Raw genomic sequence first — 26,349 nt, forward strand, 5'->3', positions numbered from 1 at the left:
ATTTCGTCCGAATCCGTCCACAACTTTTTGAGATATCGTGTTATACATCATTTTTGGCCCCCTGTATCTCAATGGTGAAGAATCACTTAAAAAATTTTGAGGAGTCGGATCCAGATCTGGATCTTCACCAAAATCGAATCAGTTCGTCCTTGTCACACACCGAACCTGTCCACACAATTTCATCCGGATCTGTCCACAACTTTTTGAGATATCCTGCACACAAACAAGAAAATAGACAAACAAGCCGGTAGGCGGCCATGGGTCACCGAGCATCTGATGACCTTTGACCCCTGATCTGAGTTAATCTAGTACTAAGTACTTACGAAATTGCAATCGAATCGGTTAACCCGTGTATGAGCAAGGGGGCTTTGAATGTTCATTTTACCCGAACAATAATGCACTCATTGAGCTTTGACCCCTGACTTAGCCGAGATAGGTCAATATGTCCTGAAGCAAAGTTGTAATACCCATCGAGTACTCTGTACCTATGAACTTTCATTCATATCGGTTAACCCGTGTAGAAGCAAGGGGGATTTGAATGGTCATTTTGCCCGAAAAATGCACTCATTGACCTTTGACCCCTGACCTAGCCGAGATACGTCAATATGTCCTGAAGCAAAGTTGTAGTACTCATTGAGTACTACTAGTGCGGGCCCGTAGGTGCGTGCCAGTATGTGCAGCTTCGTTCCTTCGCTCTCGTAAACAACGACTGGATTGGGGCATTGTTTCAATTAGATCAGACCAACCGTATAATAAATGGGCATAACTTGTGAAACACCTGGGAAACATACTCAGGTCCCCAGCGTCAATTGTGATGTCATATCAAACGAAGAAGAGGAATTGACGCTCCTTCTCTCTCGCCCCCCCCTCTCACCCCCTCTCCCACCCCCCTCTCACCCCCTCTCCCACCTCCCTCTCTCTCCCCCTCTCTTTCCCCCCTAGTCTCGCCCCTCCTCTCTTCCCCCTCCTCTCTCGCCCCACTCTCTCGCCCCACTCTCACCCCCTCCTCCTGTCCCCTCTCTCACCCCTCCTCTCTCCCCCTCTCTTGAATTGTGACGCCTCCTCTCTCTCAGCCCCTCTCTCCCTCCCCTCTCTCGCCACCCTCTCTCGCCCCCCTCTCTCCCCCTCCTCTCTCCCCCTCCTCTCTCCCCCTTCCTCTCTCGCCCTCTCTGTAAATGTATTCACAAATGTCTACCAAGCACAACAATTAATTCAAACCTTGGGAAAAAACAGCTTTCAAGCCCTTGGGAAACAGCTCTTTCCCTTGGGAAAATTCAAACCTTGGGATAATTAATAATTTGAACAATTAATTCAAACCTTGGGAAAAAACAGCTTTCAAACCTTGGGAAACACTTGGGAAACAGCTGAAACGGATGAAGAACGATATCAAACCTTGAAAAGGCACATACTCAGGTCCCCAGCGTCTATTGTGACGTCATACCAAACGAAGAAGAAGAAAAATTGTGACGTCAATCGTGCAAAAAACAAAACAAAAAAAAAACATTCATTGTGACGTCATTCGTGATGTCATAGCACCGTGTCTTGTCATTGGTTGACAGATAAATAGCCGTAACTTGGGAACCGCTTGTCCGATTAATATCAAACCTTGAAAAGGCACATACTCAGGTCCCCAGCGTCGATTGTGACATCATACCAAACGAAGAAGAAGAAGAATTGTGACGTCAATCATGCAAAAAAAAAATTCATTGTCACGTCATTCGTGATGTCATAGCACCGTGTCCTGTCATTGGTCGACAGATAAATGGCCGTAACTTGGGAACCGCTCGTCCGATTCATATTAAACCTTGAAAAGGCACATCCGTGGGTCCCCAGCAATATTCCTGGCAAGTTTCAATACGATCGGACCGGTGGTTGTCGAGAAACGGCGGTCGCAGACACACATACAGACACACATACAGAGATTGCTGGAATTATTGATAGAAGATGGACCTATGAACTTTCATTTGTATCGGTTAATCCGTGTAGGAGCAAGGGTGCCTTGAATGGTAATTTCGCCCGAAAAATGCACTTATTGACCTTTGACCCCTGACCTACTCGAGATAGGTCATTATGCAAATGGGCAAAGTTGTAGTACTCATTACCGTCTATAAGCATGTAAAGATTCATTCGATTCGGTTCAACCGTCTTGGAGCTGGTGTACTTTGAATTTTCAGCGGGAATGCTCAATGGCCCTCAGACACCCAAGTTGAGAGGGTTACCATTTGGAAACTATAAGATATAGAAAAAAATGGATGTCATATAGTGGATAGAGAATCACCTTAAGATTATGCATACCAAATCTCATCAAGTTCCATCTCCTGATAACTACTCGGTATCAATTTGAATGAAAAGTACCGAAAATGCGGTTTGATATCGGAAATCCCCAAAGTTCGAGGGGGTGCTGTGGGTGAACAAAGATATAAATCGAAAATCCGGCTCGATCGTTTGTGCACAATGCATTCCAGATGATTAGTGTGAATTTTCATGACCATCTGACCATAACCCTAGGAGGAATAGCATTTGGCGCGAAGGCACCTCAAGCTCTCGTATATTATCGATTTTTGACCTTTGACCCCTGACCTAAGCAATATCAGTCAATATGTCCTGAGGCAAAGTTGTAGTACTCATTGCGTGCTATGAACCTGCAAAGTTTCATTCGGATCGATGCACTCACCTGGTCGTTAGGGGGCCTTCAATTTTCGCCAATTTTCGTGCATACCCCATTTGTAGGGGGTGCTGTGGGTAAACTATTCCATATATCACAAATCCGGAATATATTTAGTAGAGCATCACCTGTAGATGATGCATGCCAAATTAATAAGCCTACGTGGGATAATGGCTTTCGGAATTGATTTCGCGTGAACTGTACCGATTTTGAAGGTTTTTCGGCTGTTGCTAGGGAAACAAAGCGTCCCTAGCAACCATCACAATTTCCAAAGCACAAGGTCATAAGATGTACCTACCACCCGAGTTTGGTCAAAATCAGCCCACGTTTACTACCAATTATGCTGATGACAAACGAACAAACATCCAAACAAACATCCAAACAAACAGACAGAATTACTGACAATATGGGTCACCTATTTTGGTGACCCAACAAAGAGACAGAGAGAAAAGGGTGAAAACATAACCTCCTTCACCTTCGGTGGCGGAGATAATGAGGGGTTGTTTTGTCGATTGTACAGGCCCTGTCACACCTTGACGATTTAGCCAGCATATGTCGACATATGAAAAATTTGTCGAAAACGCTGGCACACGTCGAATACGTTATGGGTAAGTTTTGTATACGTTAAGAGCACGCTGAAGCATGCTGGCATACCTCGTAGTACGCCTAGCTCATCGACAAATTTTAACATGTTGAAAATTTTTCGACATATGCCAGCATATGACTCACAAGTTCCGCATACGCTGGCCATAAGTTGTAAGCACGTTACGCGATAGTTGACACACGTCGACACACGTTACTTGTAAATTACTCATAAGTCGAAACACGCCAAGTTGTTGTTGTTGTTGTTATTTTTTTTGTTTGTTTCTTTTTTGGCATGACGGTGATGTTGACACTTCGATTTCTAGTGCGGTAATAATATAATTAATAGGCTGCCGCTCAACGATTTAAATCATAACCGCACTAGAAATCGAAGTGTCAACATCACCGTCATGCTGAAAAAAAAAAAACACATAGAGTCTGGAACACTGACGGGTTCCTCCTGTGTGAACCCCATTTTTATATACTAATTCCCCTAAACGCTGCCAATACGCCATTATACGGTAGCTGTAAGTTAGAAACACGTTCAGTAAGTTCTGTGGTCGTCCGGAAGACGTCAATCAAATACGTCTACATACGTCAATGTGCGTTGGAGATACGTTACACATAGATTCAAAGCACGTTACTCATAGGTTCAAAGCACGTTACTCATAGGTTAGAAATAAGTTTCGGGTAGGCTAAACATTACGTCGACGTGTTTCGACTTATGAGTAACTTACAAGTAACGTGTGTCCACGTGTGTCAACGATCGCGTAACGTGCCTAGAACTTATGGCCAGCATATGCCAGCATATGCGGAATGCGAGTCATACGCTGGCATACGTCGAAAAATTTTCAACATGCTGAAAATTTGTCGACGTACTCAGCGTACTACAACGTATGCCAGCGTACTATGACGTATACCAGCGTGCTCTTAACGTATACAAAACTTACCAATAACGTATTCGACGTGTGCCAGCGTTTTAGACAAATTTTTCATACGTCGGCATACGCTGGCTAAAACGGCAAGGTGTGACAGCGGCTTGAATCGTCGAGCGGCAGCCTTTTAATAGGCTACGCCACGTGATCGTCGGCGATACGCTGCCGCGCGCTATGCATACGTTAGACTATCGTTGGGCATACGTTGTGAACGCTGACAACATGCTAAGCATTCGTTGGTATAAGTTATCTATAACTTATCGAAACGTTCTGTGTACATTACTAATACGTTATGCATACGTCCAACTCGTTATGAATATGCCAAAAAAACTGAAAAAAACATCAATAGTTCAGCGTACACCAACGTTTTACATACATTTTGATACCTTGCCATTCGCTGGCTAAAACGTCAAGGTGTGACAGGGCCTTACCATGTAGCGAAGCGTGGATTTGATCAACAATATCGATTTGTATTGACATAAGGTGTTTTCCATATTTTGTTGACATTCATGTTACATATGTATGCACTAGCAGAGGACCCGCCCTATGGGCAATCTTGTTCAAAGCATGCAACACGTTTTTCTGACGCAAATCTTTATTTGGGCGGTGTATAGGCAACTGATATGTCTGTGTCTGCAAAAACAATAACCCAGGTTACATGCATAAAGCAAATACATACCGACTGCTTCTAATTCAAAACTCCTCACTGTGCAGGAAAACGTGGGGATAGGAATACTGTACTGCACTGGAAATGGTGGGGACTTGTAATACTCTCCCTCACCTGGAGGCGGCACTACATGATACACATTTACATGGAGAATTTGCTCCTGAAGTTCAAATTGTGACAAATTATGTTCAAATACTTGTATGATGGAAATTAATCCAAACATTCCAATGACTATTGTGACAATTATGGTAATTTATGGTCCTGATGGTCGTACCGAACCAGCTGAGTTTTTACTGCAATCCAGGACTGAAAATGGTAATTATTTAAGGCGAGCTCGACTTGCAGAAGCTCAGAATTCAAAGATCGGGGCAATCTCTCTGGACATCTGTCCAGCCATCTTACACCCAGCCTTACATTTCAAATGATCTGCCAATGGTATTCAACAGTCTGCCAACCTTCCTTCAACTATTATCCAATTTTCTCTGTAAATTTAAACAAAGGGTCATTCTTGATAGTACTCTTGTCTTCTGATCTTCCTCTTGATGTTGCCAGGCCACAAGGCAGCATTTTACAGGACCAATGCTATTCTTGGTGTACATAAATGGTCTCTCCATTTTTTTGGAAAATCCTATTTACCATTATGCTGACACCACACTCCTGAGAGGCAGGCTTACATTGAATCCCTCTCCAGATGTGGAAAGATAAATCTTTAGTCAACTACCTGGAAAATGTATCTCAATGCAAAAATTACCATTCTGTCAACTACAAAACTGGGCAACTACCTCAAGCTCTCAATCTGTCCATCTATTTAAGGATCTACAGTCAAAGCCCATTCCCCTAACCCCTCCACACCTATCTTCAGTTTACTACCTTGCCCAATCTTCTGAAAGACATGCAATCCCTAAAACTCCAAAGCCTCACTATCTGTCGCAACATACTGTATATTGTTGGTTGGACTACATCTTCAAACTAGCCCCGAAGGCTGTCCAATGTCTTGGTATTATCCACAATGCCAAGTCCAGCCATGCAGAGCTCATCACAATGTAAGGCCTTCATCCGAAGTACAATGGAATATGGCTTCTCACTCTTAACTGATGTCGCTTCTTTCCATCTCACTCCCTTGGAGACAGTCGAGTCCAAGGATTTTCATATTATTTGTTGCATAAGCTCAGTCCCAAGGTCTGTTTCTTACCCATTGCAGGCAGATTGTCAGACTCTATTATCTATAAAAGTGACTTGCATAATGGGGGCACCATGTGGGATAGATGGTGATAAAGTTATCGGTATATATATATATATATATATATATATATATATATATATATATATATATATATATATATATATATATATATATGTATGTATATATATATTCCCCGATTCATCACCATCAAAATATTGCATCAAATTATTGTGTCCGACACCCATCGCTTTCTGCACCCACCTTACCCAGTTGCACCCAACTGTCCCTGGACTATGTGTCCTTTTGTTCTGACAAAGTGGAGAGCTGGCTTTCAAACCTCGACTCAGATTCTGCAACTGGTCCAGAGGGCATCAGCCCACGTGTCCTAAAAACCTGCTCCTCTGCTCTTGCTCACCCTCTCTCTGTTCTATTCACCCTCTCATTTGCTCAGGGTCATCTGCCATCTGCTTGGAAACCAGCAAACAATATTGCTCTGCATAAAAAGGTTTAAAAAAAAAACCCCTGCAACTACAGCCCAATCAGTCTTTTCCCTATCATCAGCAAGGTTATGGAATCCATCATCACTTCAGACATTAAATCCTTCCTCTTCTCCAATAGTTTGATTTTCAATCATCAATTTGGTTTCAGACCAGGTCACTCCACCCTGGATATGCTTCTTCTGCTCTCCCAACAATGGATGGAGGTCCTGAATGGCAGACATGAAATCAGAGCCATATCCCTAGACATATCGCATGCTTTTGGCAAGGTCTGGCACCCTGCCCTGCTCACCAAACTCTCTTCCTATGGTATCCAAGGCCATCTCCAATCATGGCTTGCAAACTTCCTCTTCTGTCACAGGCCCTAAATTGAGTTCTTTCATCCCCTCTTCCTGTCTGGGCTGGAGTTCTTCAAGGCAGCATTCTGGGCCCTCCCTGTTCCTTTTCTGGTTTTCATCAATGATCTCTCTGACTCTCTGGAAAATCCTCTTTTTCGTGATCTCTTTGCTGATGACTTCACCCTCTGCCGCACCATCTGTCGTCCCTCAGACCGGCATGCAGCAGCTTCTTCGCTCTCTGCAGATCTGGGTAAAATCACAAACTGTTCCAACACGTCAAACATGTCTTTCAATCCAGACAAATCTCACACTCTCACAATATCTCTCCGAAAGGACCGTTTGGAACCCCCCCCCCCCCATCTACTTTCTGAACAATCCTTTGGAAGAAGTCCTCTCTTTCATGCTTCTTGGTCTCACTATCTGCCATGATCTTTCCTGGGAAAGCCACATTTCAAACCTCGCCTCCAAAGCCAGTTGCCGACTGGGAATCCTCTGTCCTGCAAAGTCCTTCCTCGGCCCACCTGAGCTCCTGACCACTTACAAAGCTTTTGTCCACAGCCTGATGAAGTACTTCTCTCCCCTCTGGGCTGGTGCTTCTGCCTCTCATCTTTCTCGGTTTCACGCTGTGGAAACCAAGGCATTTCGGATCATTGGTATCTCCCACGATGAGGCTGAGTCTTTCGGCCTCTCACTCTCTCACCACAGGCAGATCGGTGATCTTTCTGTCTTCTACTGTCTCCTCCCAGTCTCGCCCCCTGCTCTGTCTGCGATTTGTCCCCACCATATTTCCGCAAGGCGCTCGAGGTCCGCCAACAACCTCCTTCTGGTGAAACTACCAAAATCACGAATCACTGCTCACCTTCACTCTTTCGTTCCTCTTTTTCCCCGCCTTTGGAATAAACTCCCTCACTCTATTCTTTCCCATTCTTCCCACCAGGCTTTCAAAACAGCTGTTCACCACCACCTCTTATCGTCCCCCATCCAAATCCTCGATCTTTTCTACCTCCGTTAATCCACCCCAAACCCACCTCCTTCAAATTCCCTGCTTTCCTTCCTGAAAGTCCCTGTAATGTCCATCTTGTATTCCCCATGTTCCCCACCCCATCCCTCTCCCTTCCACAGATCTCCTCATGTCTCTGTTCCTCACTGTTTTGTTCTTCCCACTCCCGCCCCTCTAGTCTCATGCTCCCCTTGCTGTGCGTTGTGTGTTAGCTCTCATATGAGCCTCGACAAGGTATACAAAAAACATAAATAAAAGCCTTTATAGATTTTTCAATTAACAGGGGATTTGGAATGGTTGGGTTGGCGAGGGGGTCTCTTCAATGGCTTGAGTGATCACCACCAAACTTGATAAGGACAGTGAAGGCCCGATGGTGGGTTATTGATGAAAAAATGAAATTATTAGTCTTAAATACAATATATTTTGAGATTTTTTGTCAGACGGGATTTGGAATAGGGGGTTAATTGATCATGGCAAAACTTTTCAAGGATACTGTATGGGGAGTGGAAGAGGTGGATGGAGGTTTTGGGAAGGGGGAGGGGTTAGTTGTGTTTGTTACCTTGAGAGTATTGGGGGTATAGTACATGGACCCCTCCCTAGTGCTTTGCATTTGTTTTCCCCTCTTCAATTTCTGCCACTTTTCTACTCACTTGTATTGCGATGTGACTGTGCATTTGTGTCTGCCTGTTCCTCTTTTATGCTCTCTCAGTTTCTTAACCTGCTGCTTCTTCTTCTTCTTCTTCTGTATGCAGCACATGGCTGTGAGTTGCATCGCTGTTCTGAGGGCACGTCTGTGCCGCTGATGCAACCCCCTCTGTAGGTTTGGGCAGGAATTTGGAATTTGTTCAGGTGGTGGCAATAGCTCACCTACTCTTCGCAAAGGACACCATGGGATCTTTCACGTCCACCAACTAATGCTGGCTGATGGGATGCCCAGTTTATCTTCCATCCAAGGGACGGTGCACATGCATTGATGAATCAGCCTGACTGTAAAACACCAGGATGACAGTTTATAGCTGAGCCGAGAATACAGCACAGGCTGGACAGCTCAGAGGCGAGTGAGCGTACCTCTAGGCCATCCTGCCAGCCAACCTGTTGCCATCTGTCATTTAACTCCTCCATGCGCCAAGAGTTCTGCATTAAAAACGATATCCTTAATAGTGCTTGCCTATATTGGTATTGGAACTCTCAATTCAAAGACACCAATCCAGTGTTCTTACCACTGGACCACAAACGTATAATGATGATTGATCTATTGTATCAGAGCATGGTAGGTTTAAAAAGCATTTCCTGTAGTTTTACAATCACAAATCATAAAAAAATTACCCTTAGCACCAATAATGGTTTTGTTACAAACCATAAAAGTTACTGTGGATAACTGAGCAAAATCACACACCTAGTTTGAGAAAGCGGTATGATTTGCAAAGACAGGTGTTTTTTGAAATCGTACAAGTGAAGGGTGTGACTAGCTGCCATTTGCAATTAATTATCTTTGAAATGTAATCCTTTCCCAGCACATGCTGCATTGACAAGGAGTGTCTGGTTACATCGCTTCATTTTCCAGACTGGTAATGTGCAGGGATTATCTTTTTTAGCCCTATAATTTTGAAGAACGCTTTTGTCGTCCTTTTATGCTTTAAGGCACATTGGAGTTGGCTGGTGGCCACGTGACTCTTGCAGTGTTCTGAAATAAATGTAATTATCTTGACATTACCTGGTTTAGCATCTGCACACGATTTTATTATTTGATAGATGTTACTCAATGAGTCTTTTTCATGTCTTCACTGTCTTTTTAGGTTGGCGTCACATCCCAGAAATGCATGAGACTTATGCCAGCAATGGGCCGAAAAGCAACACAGAAGGTGTGTGTCACTGATGAAGCAAAGTATGGGTAAAGCAGAGAATGAGTTTGGTTCTATAATGTCATATACAAGGTAATAGACTATTTAAGGCAAGCACAGATACAGGAAGTGAAAAGTGGTGGGTGGGGGGACAGTTTGGCTATTTGGAGGTAATGTGGGGGTGAAATACAAGCGGTTTGGTGACGTATGTGTGTGTTTTTTTTAACTGTATTTTAATTCCATTTATGTATTGTAATATGCAGTTCTTATTCACAACACTTCCCAACCTCATTGAGCATAATAATTGACAAGATACAAAATGAAACATGAACATAAAAATTTCATAGTGGGGTGACAAGTCATATCGACCACCATGTACATTGTGATACGGAAACATCATTTGCCAGAAAAGAGCACCCAAGATCCCACATTACATTTATTTATAACATATATATATATATATATATATATATATATATATATATATATATATACATATGTGTATATATATATATATATATATATATATATATATATATATATATATATATATATATATATATATATATATATACATATGTTTAACGCTCAAGTGTGCGTTAAACACAAACAAATTTTAATCTCCCAAACATTCATTTGGACCGGTAGGGGACATTTATTGTAAAGGATTTCTCGCTCTTGTTTAAAATATCACAGAGGTAGGGGACATGCATTGCAAAGCAATTCTCGCTCCTGTTCTTATTCTTTCACTTACAACACATAACTACGGGTAACATCATAGTGTGGGGGGGGGGGGGGTGTGGCTGTACCACTGATGTGACACTGACTGTAGGTTAGAGAAAGAAATTAGAATTTGGACAGGGTGCCAGCGATAGTTCGTCTACTCTTCATGAAGGAAACTGTGAGGTCCACCAACTAATACTAGCAGTAGGGGTGGGGGGGGGGGCAGTTTACCGTTCATCTGGAGGATGGCACACACATTGATGCCTCTCTCTGCATGAAAGACACCAGGTTGACAGTTTACAGCTGGGTTTATATTTGAAACCTGGATAGACAGTTCAGAGAGGAGTATGCATACCTTTCGGCTATCCTATCAGCTGAGAAACTTCCCTGAGAATTCCCAAATATGCTCAGAAGCATAAAATGTGACATTGAATTATTAACAAAACTTCCAGTCGTGGGAGCATGACATCACATTAGGGCCACAAGTTTAAATTACTATTCTAGTTGAACTATAGACATTTGTTTTGCTAAATAAGTCTTGCACTATATAATCAATTGAAAATGGTTTTTGGGCAAACTTATGAAATGTATATGCAATCCTAGAATATCATGGCAATGCTGAGCCTGGTGTTGGCTCAGTGGTTAGGGTGGCGGCTTGGGATCTTAGGGTCCTGAGTTCAAGCCCCGTTGGCTGCTGAATTAATACACCAGGGGGTTGACTCAGCCTGTCATCCTTCCGAGGTCGGCAAAATGAGTACCAGTGTGTACTGGTAGAGGGGCACTGCATCAGCAACACAGTCACGCTTCCAAGAAATGATAGCTACCATGGCAGCTTAGCTGCCATACGCAAGAAGAAGAAGATGGCAATGCTGCCTTTCTGTCGAATCTCATGTAGATTGCAACCCCCTGACAAATTGATAACAATGATCCAAACAATAAATAGTGGTCATGCATCAAAGGACAAGTTCAAAACAAATAACTTCAAAAACTCACAAAAATTAATCCTTTTGTAAATTGCTTTTCAGCAACTTTCTTCTTTTTTTTGGCATCCACTCATCGTGGTGAAATGTCTAGCAACTTAGGATTCTCTCTTGCAAGGTCAAATCTAACTTCATCATATAAATGGATTTGATATGTAAATGTCTTGACCAGCTGGCTCTCCACCTTTTCGTGACTTGCAATAAACGTGTTTAATGCAAATGCCAATTCTCATGTATTCTGATTTATTTATTTTTTAAAATCTTAACAGATAGCCGTTGCTGACCAAAATGGGATATTGACATGCTTTGGAATCAGGAAAGGTGAAAGTGTGGTAAGTGAAGCTTTCATGTCTTACCCACTAACTTTGTTATCATTCCTATGTTCATTTGTTTCCAAAAAATTGATACATATTTCAACATGGCCAAAATAGTCTGGTGGATCTGACTGCTTGTCGATTGATTGTGAGCTTTGTGGGATTTAACATGTTTCACTCCATTAATTCTCTCTTACTTTTACTCTTACAGTGTGCTTAAATGTCCGTCTTTCTCATATATAAAAACGAACTAGTTTGTGTGTCGTGTTTTTTTTTCCATACTTGAAACAGCCAGTTTTCAAAACCTTGCCTGGTCCAGGGATCAATCGGCTTGATCTCAGCGGCGTGCCAGGTACAACACAGGAGAAGATCTTCATTGCATCTGCATCAGAAGTCCGGGGCTACACCAAGAAAGGAAAACAGTTTCTGTCCTTTGAGACAAACCTCGCTGAGAGCATCACTGCGATGTATGCCGACCCTGTAATAATTATCAGGCTTGCCTTTAATTTCCTGTCCCACTCGCATCATTTCAAAGTAGTTATTGATGACAGGAATAATTGAACAAGATATACAAGTCCTTGTTACTGTATCTTTAAAGCATGAATGGTTTTGCAAGGACTTCAAGAGCTATTAACTGCTGTTATACAACATATAACATGTTTCATTTTTCTCCTGAACAATATTGCATATGCATTATCTTTAAAGTCAATGCCAGTGTAATTTTAGTTTGTTTTGTTGATTGTTACAATAAAGTTGTATTTTCTCACCTTATCACAATAGGGAATTTGAGAAGTAAGGTTCATGGTTGTGAAAATATGTTGATGAGATTCCAGCATACCGGAACTAACTTTCCGTTTTGATACAGGCATGTTTCCGGCTCAGACTTGTTTCTCTGTTCAAACTACGTCTTTAACCACTATACGGATTGTGTGGATCAAAACTACTTCCTGGCACCAGATAAAATTAACGATGTAATCTGTGTATCAACACCTATATCGACATCCATCCTTGCTTGCCAAGATTGTAACCTCCATGTCCTACAGGTAGGGATATCGCTGTAATCACCTTGGCAGATCTTTTATTTTTGCTTACTTAGTTTGAAAAGTGATGCGATACAATCTTAAGACCCATGTGATTATTTTTTTAATTTCCTATTGTATTCTTCATCATTAACTTGGATCTCAGAACACCTTGCCTCATGGCACTTTGATACGAGGCGAGAATTCCATGAGCTTTGTTACAAAAAATCATTTTCTTTGAATGTTTCTTATCCATATTTACAACATTAAATGTTAAGTTTGGTGTTGGCTGAACAGCTAAGGTATCTGGCTTAAGATCTTCGGGTTTTGAGTTTGAGCTCCTATCGTGCCATTTTAAATAATACCAGGTGGGTTGACTCAGCTTGTCATCCTTCTGAGGTCAGCAAAATGAGTACCAGCTCACTGGAAACAGGGGCATTGCATCAGTGGTACAGCTGCGCTCTCAGCAATGATGCAACCAGCAGCCACAGGCTGCATCTGAAATATTAATGTTTAGGAAAGTGATTGTGCTTCCTGTGATAAACATACAAAAGCCTGGTGTTGGCTTAGTGGTTAGGGTGGTCGGCTTGGGATCCTAGTGTCCTGAGTTTGAGCCCTGTTGGCTGCTGAATTAACACCAGGTGGGGTTGACGCAGCCTGTCATCCTCCTGAAGTCAGTGAAATGAGTACCAGTATACTGGTAGAGGGGCATGCCATCAGTGGCACAGCTGTGCTCCAATGGTTGGAGTGGTGACCCATCCAAGATTGTGCCAAATAGCCAAGGCAAAACTACTTTGGCAGTTCCAATGCTCTGTTCAAGAGTATGGGTCCAAGAAGAAGGTATACATATACAGTAAGCTGCACCATAAGCTTTTGACTAGTTATAGTCCTGCAGCGTAGTCTGATATTTCAGATCAATTGTTTAAATTTGCATAAAAGCACTAAAATTGGTACACATGTAGAATAATGTATTCCGAACAATTCTAGATATGGAGCCACCCGAGATTGTGCCTTGGTCAGCTTCGGCGACCATTTTCCAAAATGGCTGCCATTCTACTTTAGTGAAATTGGCTATATGCTCTTATTTTCTTATTGTATTGGTGGTAGATATAAGGAAAGTGTAAAATTCAGTAAATTGAACATGAAAAGGCGTATTCAAATATTATGAGCCAGTATTTTCTGTAAAAAAGCCATTATTTGATTTGTAAATTGCTGCGCTCCTGAAACTTTTCACTGAAAAGTACCCATTATTGCCTGGAGAACAAGAGTCAAATGATATTCATCACATTCAATGGGTTTGGAATCAACAAAAATTGCATTATAGATTACATACTGTACTCTGTTTTGAAAAGGGAACTGATAATCGTGATAATGACAAACTCAGAAAATGTCAAATTATTGCACACTTCACTTTGAAGCGGTTACGGTTTACTGTCTACTACCATTCTACCAGGACACATGGTACACGCACGCATACATCAGTCTAGTACAATATGAGTTTCTGAGCTCAAGTGTACTGGCTCTGGATCAAGAAGTCAACACTTTTACAAGCAATGCGACTTTGCATTTGCACATTCTAAGCTAGGCCGATATCTCAGTCTGTGTCTACTGCGTCTGTCTACTGGCATTCTCCTTCACAAGCACACAGTCCAGTGCATTGCAGATTAGCCTCCTTGCATTTGCAGCGGTTTCTACAGCCTTTTTTGCAGCCACACGACACCAGCTCGAAGCAGCTTTTTGAAGCCTCAGGGAATGTGGTCCAGAGCGGTTCGTAGGACCCATCCTCTTTGCCGCCAGCCCCAGCTTGTTGGTGATAGAAGCATGGGTTGAGGGACCAAGACCTGCCCCCAGACATAGCCACCCTGGAAGACTGACCTCTTCACATGCTGTTCCAAAGCATCGTAGGTAGGTGGGATGCGCTGGACGGAGTTCCTCTTGGTAAAGAGTTTCTTTCTGGCCTCGTTGATGTCCGTATATGGACTGGTGCGGTCATAGAGTAGCACCACAAACCTTTCAATGCAGTGCCTTGTGTCATCCTGGATGTTGACTGGCGTGGTGGTCAGGGTCACAAGATAATCTATCAGTTCTGGAAACGAGTTCCATGTGGCCCAGGCAGATTTCTTCCCATGCCCCACGAATGCTAATACCGTGTCACATTCGGTCATGGCGTGGAAGACAGGGAGGGCACGTGCCTTCTGTGGACCGAGGGACGCAGCTATTTCATGGGCAGGGACGTAGCGGTAGTTCTTGCCCGTCCCAAAGGAAATCCAGAGTTCATCCACGCATGGTAGTGCCTGGGCTACCATCACCGCCAAGATGACAACGTCGGTGTCTACGGTTCGAACTTGAATCCGACGGTGGTCATGTTCTGCAGCATGGGCCTCATGTAGCATGATGCGAGTATCCGCCTCTTCTTGACCGCATGGAGCCAGAGAGCTTTCATCTTCCTGCCTTGGAAGGCAGATGACTGCTTCACCATCAGTGACTACCAGCTCCTTTGCCTCGTCATGGAAGGACTGCACCAGCACATCGGACAGGAAGGTTAAGAGCTCCACCTTGTTTGCGTCGACATGTAGGAAACTCTGCCAGTTTCCTGGTATGGCTGCGGTGCTCACCACGCGCCTTCGCACCCCTTTTCCTCATTTCTCCCTTGTCGCCGTGTTCAAGGAGCCATCTTTGTAGCTATCCCAAACGAGGTCGAGACGTGAAGCACGACACAGCTGCCCCTCGACGTATGGGATGAAGATTTGGTGGGCATATTCTTCAAATGTCTTGGCAGTGCCAGGCTTCAACATCTGCACGATGACGGCGCCGTCAAGGACAACAGAAGTGACAGCAGGTGCATCAGACTGAGCTTCAGCAACGCCTTCAAGGCACACCAGCAAGTCGCTTTTGCTACCCAGGTGTAGCTTACCTGCATCAAATAACGCGGGAGGGCATGCTTGATTTTCATGACGGAAGAACTCGTCCAGGTTCCCATCGTGGTTCTGGCAGCCTATGTAGAGCCTTGCAAATAAGGCCATATCATTCTTCACAGATGCTTCCTTTCCTTTGGGTGCTTTTGGTCTTCTGTCTGTTCCGAAGAGGGGGAGTTTATTCCTCTTTATAGGTTCGTCAATAGTCTTGGTTTTGTCGATGAGGCAATCCTTTGAGTACGCCTGAAACTGTTCTTGTCCAATCTGCTTGGCAGTGCGAACCGTTTCAATCACTGCAGGATCGGCAATCTCCTTGGTGTCTAGGAACAGCAAATCTGGACTATCCTCCTCTAAGGGATTCCCCAGCTCTTCAATGACAGCCACAAGTGATTGTACATCTTTGGCAAATGCTTCCTGTGCACGCGGTGTTTCTTCATGGTGACGTGTCTCCTCATTGGCATTTGGATGCATGTTCGCCTCCTCAAACTCCATGATCACTCTGGCCACCTCAGGTCCGGCGACCATCCAGCGCATCAGAGCACTGAGATTGTCCATCAGGCCAACAGCACCTCCGTCACCCTTGACACGGGCATTGTTTTGTTCATGCGCTTGGTCAAGAGGAATTGCTGAGAATGCCCTCTTGGTCTTTTGTACTGTGAAGTGGACTGCCTTGAACTCATTGTAGATCTCTGGGTGCTGTTGTGGAAGTTCTGCCATGTCACGCAGATGGACCGGTATCCACCGGGCATAGTTTATATGGTCCAGCGCGAAGAACCATCGGACTATCTCAGTGAGAGCATCCAGGTACATGATGAAATCTCCCTCTCTCAGAGATCACACATAGATTAGGATGGAGAGCTCCAGATCCAGGACTGTTGCCCAGTACAAAAACTGGGGAGAGCTGTTCTCTTTCTCATGGCACCAGTGTTCGAAGTCCTCGGGAGGCTGATCATCTTCTGAACCTGTCACTGATACTGTGAGCTAAAATGGATTTTCCCATAAAAATGACCATTGTTCCCCAATACAATGGTTGGAAATATAATAAATCAACACAAATGACATTTGTATTGTTTACCTTTGTAAATGCACATCACATGGAGTATTTATCACCTCTGAGAAATCTACAAAGAGAATAACAATGACATATCCCATGTTGTTAAAGTAGAATGGCGGCCATTTTGGAAAATGGCCGCCAAAGCTGACCAAGACAAAATCTCAAGTGGCTCCATATCCAGAATTGTTCAGAGTACATTAGCAACATACGTACCAATTTTGGTGCTTTTATGAAAAGTCGAACAATTGGTTTGCTATGCTGCAGTACTATTAGAAAACAAGGTCCACATGAAGTAAAATCACCTTCAGCCCCCACACCCCCCACCCAATTATTTTAAAAATAAGAATTAAAAAATGAACATCTTCCCATTTGTAGTTTTTTGCAACCTTGTGATATCCTTGAGTCTGCCACACTGTTCTCATCCCCACTCTTTCCCTCATTCCCCCAATGAAATTGTCGTGTTGATGGATATATTTAAACTGGCATTAGTGTAGCACAGGTATGGTTAGCACAGGGCTAAATTTAGCATTTAGCACAGGGCTAAATGGCCTCCTCCTGCATCTAATTTCCTTGTTGCTATTACTTGTTGGTAGGTATTGTGATTCAAGTCGGTGAAAGACTCTTATCTATCATAAATCCACTGGGCAATACAAAAGACATGAGATAATAGTGGGGCAACTTAGCATAACAATTGTGCATTTTGTGAGGAAAGCACCAAATTTGGCACACTAGTAGCCTATCATATTATAAACAGATTTGGATATTGGGCCATCTCAAAATTTTTGATCGCAGTGGAAAATGGCTGCCACAGCCATCAGCAGCTGAATTTGAGATGGCCCAATATCCAAATCTGTTCATAATATGATAGGCTACTAGTGTGCCAAATTTGGTGCTTTCCTCACAAAATGCACAATTGTTATGCTATATTTAGCTAAGTTGCCCCACTATAACAAACTAAGATTACAAGTCTATTAAAACTGCAATTATGTGGACGCAGTGGAGACAATAGCTGGACACATTTTTATTGTCTAAGGTGTTTTAAAATTTCATCCAAGAGATGCAACTGTTGCCTTGTTTTTGGTGCACTTGCACAGCTCCTTCATCACTAAATTGTTGCAAGGAACTTCATAGTAAGATGCCTTTATGAGGAGAAATTCACTCAAAAATAATTAATCTACCTAGTGCGTGTGTGTATCTGCCTTTCATAAATAAAAGTTCAGCTCAAATCTGGAACAACCAACTTCGTTAATATTTTCTTAAAGGATATGTGGATACACAGGAGCCTATGTCCCATTATCTGGAGTCAACTTGCCTTGCAAGCAAGCATCCACCATCTTCATCTGTCCAAGACAACCCTAAGGCCAATCTGATTCCCATTGTTCTGTCTCCGCTGACAAAGTCGCCAGAGGCATAATGTTTTCAGGTTGTCCGTCTATCCATATATATATATATATATATATATATATATATATATATATATATATATATATATATATATATATATATATATATATATATATATATATATATATATATATATATATATACATACGTACGTCCATGCTAATTTTCTCTGTTTTCTCTGCAACCGCTTATCCGATTGACACGAAATTTTCACCATTGGTGCAAATACTCATGTAGAATGTTTTAATGATATTATGATGTCATGGGTCGTGTGGTGTGGTGGCCATGTTGAAAAAAGGAAAAACTTTGGTCCTCGGCATCTCTGAAACAGCTCCATGGAAAAAATTGAAATTTGACACGTAAATTATTCCCCATGGGATATAAGTGTGATTTTTTTGATGATGTCATCGGTGGCTTCATTATGACCTCATACGTGCATATGTCGAATGCTTGATCCGATCAGAATGAAATATTTTGAAGGTCTTCTCAGGCTAAATTGTATGGGCGGAAAAAAATTGATGATGTGATTGGTCACATGGTTCGGCGCCTATATATTTTTTTAAACATGAAAACCTTAAAAAATCTCCAAAATGGCTGAACAGATCGAGGCAAAACTTTACAGGTACTGTATGATTGTCTATCCATGAGGAACAAAAAGTTCTCCACCAATGACGTCATAGTTTGGCAGCTATGATTACTTTTTTTTGAAGAAGAATACCTTTAAAAATTCTCTCAAGAACGGCTTGAGAGATCGAGGGGAAACTTCACCCACATGCTCACCAAGCCTTGTGGATACTAGGGTGTTCGTTCATGAATCATTAATAGGTCACATGGTCTGGCAGCCATATTGGATTCAATGGAAATCTTAAAAAATATATTTTTCTCTTAAACCACTTCATCAATCAATGTGAAACTTCACAATTACTATGTAATAATCATGGGGAACATATGTTTTAAATTTCAACCTGATCGGATGGACGCATGGTCTGGCAGCCAGAATTATTTAATATTTTGAATCTGGGTTCAGGGATTTAAGTCAAACTTGGTACAAGTATGTATAATGATGGAATAATGTGGGCTGAGGCATATCTCTTGATGTAGTGATGTCGAAGAGTGCCATCCTAGTCTTTGAGATGATGCATCAAACGTTTTCTCAGCTTTCTTTGGGTCCCTTTTTTTACCATTCTCTTCAATCAAGCTGTCTTAACAAGGTCCTCTTCATTTGTCCTCTGAACGTAAGCAAACCAACGAAGTTGTGCTTCTTTGGTTTTCTTTATTCCCCTTCACAGATCTTGAGTGACATGTGATTGCTTTTGCTTTGAATTTGGTGTTTTCGTATAGCTCTTTTTCTCATCTCAAACATCTCATCTCAGCCAAAGATGCCCAAAGATATCTCATCTCAAACACGTGTAGGTGTTGAACCTGCTCTCACTTCGACATTTATACTGTTGCACCATAGAGAATTGTAGGGCACATTATTGTTCAATACAATTGGACTTTCAGTTTCAATGGTTATCCCTTTCAGTGGATTGGAAGGGATTGCATCATATGTTGGCAAGGACATTCCGTTGCAGGTGGTGTGAAACTCTGCCTCACAACTGAATGATAAAGAGAAGCCCGCAGACACAAGGGAAAATGGAGAGAAAGCATTTTAAAAGGAGGAAAAAACTCCAGGCACTGAGAGAGTGGAAAGAGCAAAAGGCAAGGCCCTTGGTTTGCTACTGGGTACTGGAGAGCAGTAGAAGTGACCAGCCTGTTCCCACCTGTAGTGGATGTGCCGACAGTGAAACCATCCCCTCCATTATCTCCTGTTTTTTATCTGCCCTGCTTGAGTTTATTTTATTATTTGCGAATCTTACCTGTCCCTACCCATTTTCCGTTGTCACCAGGTTTGCGACATTCGTAGATGGTTCGTTTAAGATACGTGTTCAGTGTTTGGCTTGTCGGTGTTTTGTACGGATTTGTCATCAATGTACAAATTTTTCATTTGTTGCCCCTCATCAAGTTTTTTTTTTTTCTTTACAGGAGCGAAGCTTATGCAAGAGCAAGCTTTTTATTATTTGCATTGGTAATTTATTTATATTGCTGTACCCTGCTTGTTTATTATCACCATTTTAAAAATTATTAAGCTACTTGCAATTGAGATGTTTAATATTCTTGCCATTGGGCTTATTAGAATGTCAGGCAGGCATTGAAAAAAGGCATCCTCACATTTCTTCTATGTAACTTTGAATTTGGCCTTCCATCACTCAGTTTTCCAGGGCCATGCCTCACATATACTAAGTTGATGATTGATGATTCGCACACCCTATGTATATGACAATATCAGAAATCCTCTCACTTAGATTGCAATTAGTATTTCCTATGCAGCCTGTGGCTGCTAGTTGCATCATTGCTGGAAGTGCAGCTGTGCTGCTGTTACAGTCCCCCCTCTTCCTCGTAAGCTGGTACTCATTTTGCCGACCTTGGAAGGATGACAAGTTGAGTCAACCCACCTGGTGTTATTTAACTTCCTGACAGGGACTCAAACTCAAGATCCTAAGATCTTCAGCCAACCACCTTAACCGTTAAGCCAAACACCAGGCATACCTAGATTGCAATAAAGTCTCCTTAAGTTCCTTATGATAGACTTCTTTTTTTCTTTTTTTTTTTTGAAAGAATTATACGAGACCTAAGATTATCCACTACTGAATTCATTTTGGATGGTGACTAAATCAGTGATGTATTTTCTTTTATAAAACTGGTATTTAAAGCTTGACATGCTGATTGATATTCCTATTGAACACTTGACTTTTTGAAACGAAGTAAATTTTTATAATCTACAAATAATTAGATGTCAGAAGCATTCTGTAAGAAGGAGACATGTCTTCCCCATGATTCTATTTGAGCAATACTTTGGTTGAAAGTGAGTATATTTCTGGATAAGTATAACACACAACATGGACTCGTGAAAAATAAGCCTAATTTTCCCTTTTTTTCCGATGTTAAAAACATGTTGTTATCCACCATCTCCTAATTATAACTCGCATAATTATAACTATAATATTGAGTATTCTTATTAACCTAGTGAAATAATTGATTCAAAGTGCAATTTTGAAATGATTTTGCTCTAATGTTTTTTTCTTATGACAAAGCTGCATATAATCACAAAATATATAAATTTTCTGAGTTTATGTTTCTTACAACCTCTAAGCCTTGTGCTTCACAGAACTCAACTGCGCTTCACACGGTCACTGTACCCGGGCCTCCATCTGTCCTCACTCTATTTCAAGGTAGTTTTTGGAATCAGCATTTCACAACTTTATTTCAATTAATTGTTTTCCTATAAATTTAAAAGTTGGATTTTGTAAAGGCCCTGCCATCTTTGATATAACAGAAAGTGAAATGCATACATTTGGCTAATGCTCATTTGGCACATAATAGGATGCTGTTTGATGTACATTCTGTTGAGAGATGGGTTTGGGTGGGGGAGATGGGTAGGTTGAATGACGATATTAATTTTTGATTTTTTTTCGTGGAATCTTCAATATGATCATATGCTTGTTCGTGTGTCCATCTGTGTTCCTGGAACAATCGTTCCCACCTATTGGTTGAACAGCTGGCCTTACTCCACCGACCCACCATATCCTCCTGATGAAAATCTTATGGCCACCATTTTGGTGGTCACTGCTATACGAAGCGAATGATGCCTCGGAGCTGTCATATTCACAATTACTATGTACTCACTATACATTTTCCCTTCATTGTAAAACAACCAAAGCGGCATTTAAAAGGATTTTGAGTTGATAGGTGTCATGGGACTTGTGAAGATTGGCCTTAGCGATCGAGACAATGATCTGTTAATTTGTGCACCACCCAAATAACTATGGTATTCTCTCAAGCAAGGATTAAACCCATGTCATTACAAATTTGTCTGAGGTCATTATCTATTTTTAATGTGTATTTACACATCAGGTCAGGTCAGGTATGGGAGCATGTGCCAGAACAGCACGTCGCTGCGTCCACTTTCCGCCGGTACTCCAGGGACCTCCGTCTGGCCTTCCCCCAGGCAGATGCCAGGCCCATCCCCATCTCCTTGAGATGCTGGTCAACCTGCTGCAACCACGAGGCATGTGGTCGGCCCATTGGCCATCTCCACTTACGAGACTCCCTCGCTGAGAGAATCTGGTGAGCAGGATCAGCATCAGGAAAACGAGCCACATGTCCATACAGCCGCAACTGACGCTCACGGACCATGCAGGTAACAAATCTCATCCGAGTCTCTCTCAGCAACCGCTCGTTGGACACAAAATCTGACCAGCGATAGCCAAGGATTCTCCGAAGAGACTTGGTACCAAAGGAATTAAGTCTCCGTCTCAGATCCTTGGTCAGAGTCCAAGTCTCTCATCCATAGAGCAAGACTGGAAGCACCAAGGACCTGAAGACTCGGACTTTCGTCCTCCCGCATAGGTACCGGCAGCGCCACACCCCATGATCCAGTGAGTCCATGACTCCCCAGGCCCGACCCAGACGTCTATTGACCTCTGACTCACAGCCAGCAGAGACATGAACATCACTGCCAAGGTAAGTGAATCTCTCCACGACCTCAACATCCTCACCACAAACAGACACAGACAGGACAGCAGCATCCAAGATGTCATTGAAAGCCTGGATCTTAGTTTTGACCCAAGAAACCCGTAATCCCAGCGGCTCCGACTCCTCATTCAGCACCTCGAGGGCCCCCAAAAGGATATTTAAAGTCTCCGCAAAGATGACTGCATCATCTGCGAAATCAAGGTCCGAAATCTTGACATTCCCAAATGATGCACCGCAGCTTGATCTTTCCGACATCCTCCCTAAAATCCAGTCCATACAAGTGCTGAAAAGTGTGGGGGCCAGTACAAACCCCTGACGAACTCCAGTAACAACTGGAAATAAGTCAGAGATGGTACCACCACACTTCACAGCACTCTCAGTACCAGAGTAGAGTTCAGACATCAGATCGATCAGTTTTGGTGGTACCCCACGAAGACCAAGAATCCTCCAGAGGGCATCCCGATTCACTGAACCAAACGCTTTACAGAGATCAACATAGACTGCAAGCAGCCCCTGCTGAAACTTTCGTCTGCATTCAGTGAGGACACGAAGAGCAAGGATACGGTCAGTCGTTGACCTCTTTGGTGTAAAGCCTGACTGCTCTGGATGTTGGTGCTCAAGCAGATGGTGGGGAACCGTATCAAGAATTATCTGAGCAAAGACCTTGCCCGGCACTGAGAGCAGCGTCACCCTCGGTAGTTGTTGCAGTCTTGGCGATCACCCTTCCCTTTCCAGAGAGGCACAACAAGGCCCCTCTTCCAATCAGTTGGGATGATGCCTGTGTTCCAGGCAGAGCAGAAAACTGCATGCAACGACACGAGTGCAGCATTTCCACCAACCTTGATAAGTTCAGTATGGATGCCACAGATCCCTGGAGCTTTACCCCGTTTCAACCGGTTCACGGCAGCCCGTATTTCCACAAGCGACGGTGGACCACAGTTGATTGGAGGGTCAGCAACAGGGATTGTAACACCCTTGATGTCATACTCGAGAGCTGGGGATCAGCCTGGTACAACCGCTCAAAGTAACCGGCCCAGCAGGCCTTCACTTCAGACTCCTCTGTCAAGAGCCTTACCACTCTCTGCTCTAACTGCAGTGCTCCGAGGGATGAGCTTGGATGAACGCAATCCGCGAATTCCCCTGTAAGCGGGACAGGAATCACCTGTCCACAGGTGATGCTCTACCCCCTCACAGATTCCTCTCACATAGGCCTCCTTGTCCACCCTTAGTGCACGTCCAGTTTTACGCCTCAGCTCCCTGAACAGCTCAGCTCTGCCATTCAGCCTGGCCTTGCGACTCTCGTCAATGGTATCCAGTGTCCCTTGAGAGACAAAATTCTTCTTTGCCCTGCGGTGAGTTCCAAGACATCCACCGGCAACATCAAGGACGGTGGTCTTGAAGGCACTCCACAACTCTTCAGGACCCCCCAAAGCACCCAGACCCCCCAAATGCCCACTCAGCCTGTTCGCAAACTCCTCAGCTACTCTCTCATCCTTGAGCTTGCCAACATCCAGCCTAGGCTGGGATGGTACCATTCTCCAGGATTTAAGGTGCAGCTTTAGAGTTGCTACAACAAGCCGGTGGTCAATATTGAGGAACTGAACACTCCGGGAGACCCTGCAGTTTTGGATCATCCTCCAGCGACCGCCAATGAGGACATGGTCAATCTCCTTTGCCACACCGCCAGCGTTGGAATACCAAGTCCAGCGATGAGCTTGTGGGCGCTGAAACCATGAACCAGCCACCCTAAGTCCATGACTTCTTGCAAAGTCAAGGAACTTAGTGCTATTCTGGTTCATAGTTCCTGACCCATGGGGACCAACACATGTCTCATAACCATCCCTATCAGTTCCAGTCGATGCATTGAAATCCCCCAAGACTAGAAGTGTATCTCATCTGGGGCACTGATCAACCACAGACTAGAGCGTGGCATAGAATGTGTCCTTCACGGTGAGGTCACTCGCCTCAGTCGGAGCATAGACAGAGACCAGGGAAATGACACCGAAGGAGTGACGAATCCTTAATCTCATAATACGCTCGTTGACCGGTGTTACCTCAATTATCATTGGGGTCAGCTTATTGGACACAGCTACAGCAACTCCTTGAGTATGGTAACCATCAGAGCAACCAGACCAATAGTAGGTGTAACCACCCACCATTATCTCGCCGCAATCCGGTCTCCGAACCTCAGAGAGTGCTGCAATACCGATGTCCAAACGCTTGAGCTCAGATGATAACAGAGACAGGTGATCATCCTCTCTTAGGGATAAGACATTCCAGGCACCCACCCGAAGGGACCGCCTCAGGTTAACCCAAGGAGACCGCTGTCTGGTGGACGACACCTCAGCACCACTCCGACACACTCTCCCGCAATCTGACCCAGCGGTGTTACCCCGTGGTTTCCCTCCTTTCATCAAAGATTGGGGGTCCCGAAGGCTTTGCCCCAATCCCGTCATCCGTTGAGCTGCCCTGCGAAGGGAAGCTGCACAGGAGGTACTCCCACGGAGTGGGTTTTCAGATTTTTTTTGTGTTTTTGTGTTTTGCGGAATGAAGGGTTATACGGTGGCCGGAGTGCAAATCCTGCCACCATCTCCTAATAAAAAAGTAACCCAACTGCAGGAGGACGTCCACAGACACAGTTGGTCACTCGATATGGATGGCCGTTGGCTCATAAGGAGCTCCTCCGCCCTTACACATCAAGAAGAAGATAATTGGTTTCAGGTCATTTGTTGTCACATATATCCCTTCCGCATATCTTGTGGGATTGTGAGTTGGACAGGTGACCGTGATTGGTGAGGAGGGGGTTTGAAGGCTTGAAGTGGGGAGGGGATTTGCATTCTCTCAAGCAGGGCTTAAACCCATATCATGAAAGGTCTTTGTCCTAAGTCACATATCCTTTATGCATATCTTATGGGATTGTGAGTTGGACAGGTGACTGTGATGGGCCATGGTCTGCTCATGGTCACATATCTTTTCCTCATATCTCATGGGATTGTGAATTGGACAGTCGACCATGACAGGCCATGACCTGCTCATGGACACATCTTTCCTGCATATCGCGCGGGATTGTGAGTTGGACAGGCGACCATGATGGATAGGGAGGTTGTTTGAAGGCTTTGAGTGGGAAGGGGAAGATGAGGATTTTGTTTTGGGTGGCAGAGGTTGAGAACTTGGGGTTTGTGAGTGAGGTGGGGAGAGACGGGGGGGGGGTTTGGGGGAGTGGGATGGGGTTGAAGACTTGAATCCACATTTTACATTATGTTGAATTTCCACAGGTCCCTGCTAGTAGATATATCTTCTTCTTCTTCTTTCGGCTGCTCCCATTCGGGGTCGCCACAGCGGATCATCCGTATGATCCGCATAGTGATTTGGCACATGTTTTACGCCGGATGCCCTTCCTGACGCAACCCTGGTCGCCTCTTATGACAAAGGGATATGGTACACCTATTTTAACCGGGGTATACATCAACCCAGTATACTGGTACTCATTTCGCCGACCTCGGAAGGATGACAGGCTGAGTCAACCCCCTGGTGTATTAATTCAGTGGCTCAACGGGGCTTGAACTCAGGACCTTTTTGATCCCAAGCCGCTGCCCTAACCACTGCGCCAACTCCAGGCTCCCCTGCTAGTAGATATATATACTGCCAAAAATAATT

The 26,349-nt window shown here is 43.6% G+C and overlaps 1 protein-coding gene across 4 annotated transcripts in view; it reads left to right on the top strand.

Moving 5' to 3' along the window:
• Positions 1-26,349, top strand: part of BBS7 (Bardet-Biedl syndrome 7) — an 82,562-nt gene that overhangs the window by 462 nt on the left and 55,751 nt on the right. For all 4 annotated transcript variants that reach the window (XR_015053311.1, XM_085864217.1, XM_085864218.1 and 1 more), the window contains exons 2-6: positions 9,664-9,729; positions 11,681-11,743; positions 12,017-12,192; positions 12,591-12,768; positions 21,326-21,389. Coding sequence is in view for 3 of the 4 variants with exons in the window: in XM_085864217.1 (XP_085720343.1) it covers positions 9,664-9,729; positions 11,681-11,743; positions 12,017-12,192; positions 12,591-12,768; positions 21,326-21,389 (547 nt within the window). In the remaining variant the exon portion in view is untranslated. The remainder of the gene's footprint in view (positions 1-9,663; positions 9,730-11,680; positions 11,744-12,016; positions 12,193-12,590; positions 12,769-21,325; positions 21,390-26,349) is intronic.

Source organism: Eptatretus burgeri, chromosome 18 (assembly GCF_056783735.1).
Source record: "Eptatretus burgeri isolate ZD-2024b chromosome 18, Ebu_testis_v1, whole genome shotgun sequence".
NCBI lineage: Eukaryota > Metazoa > Chordata > Myxini > Myxiniformes > Myxinidae > Eptatretus > Eptatretus burgeri.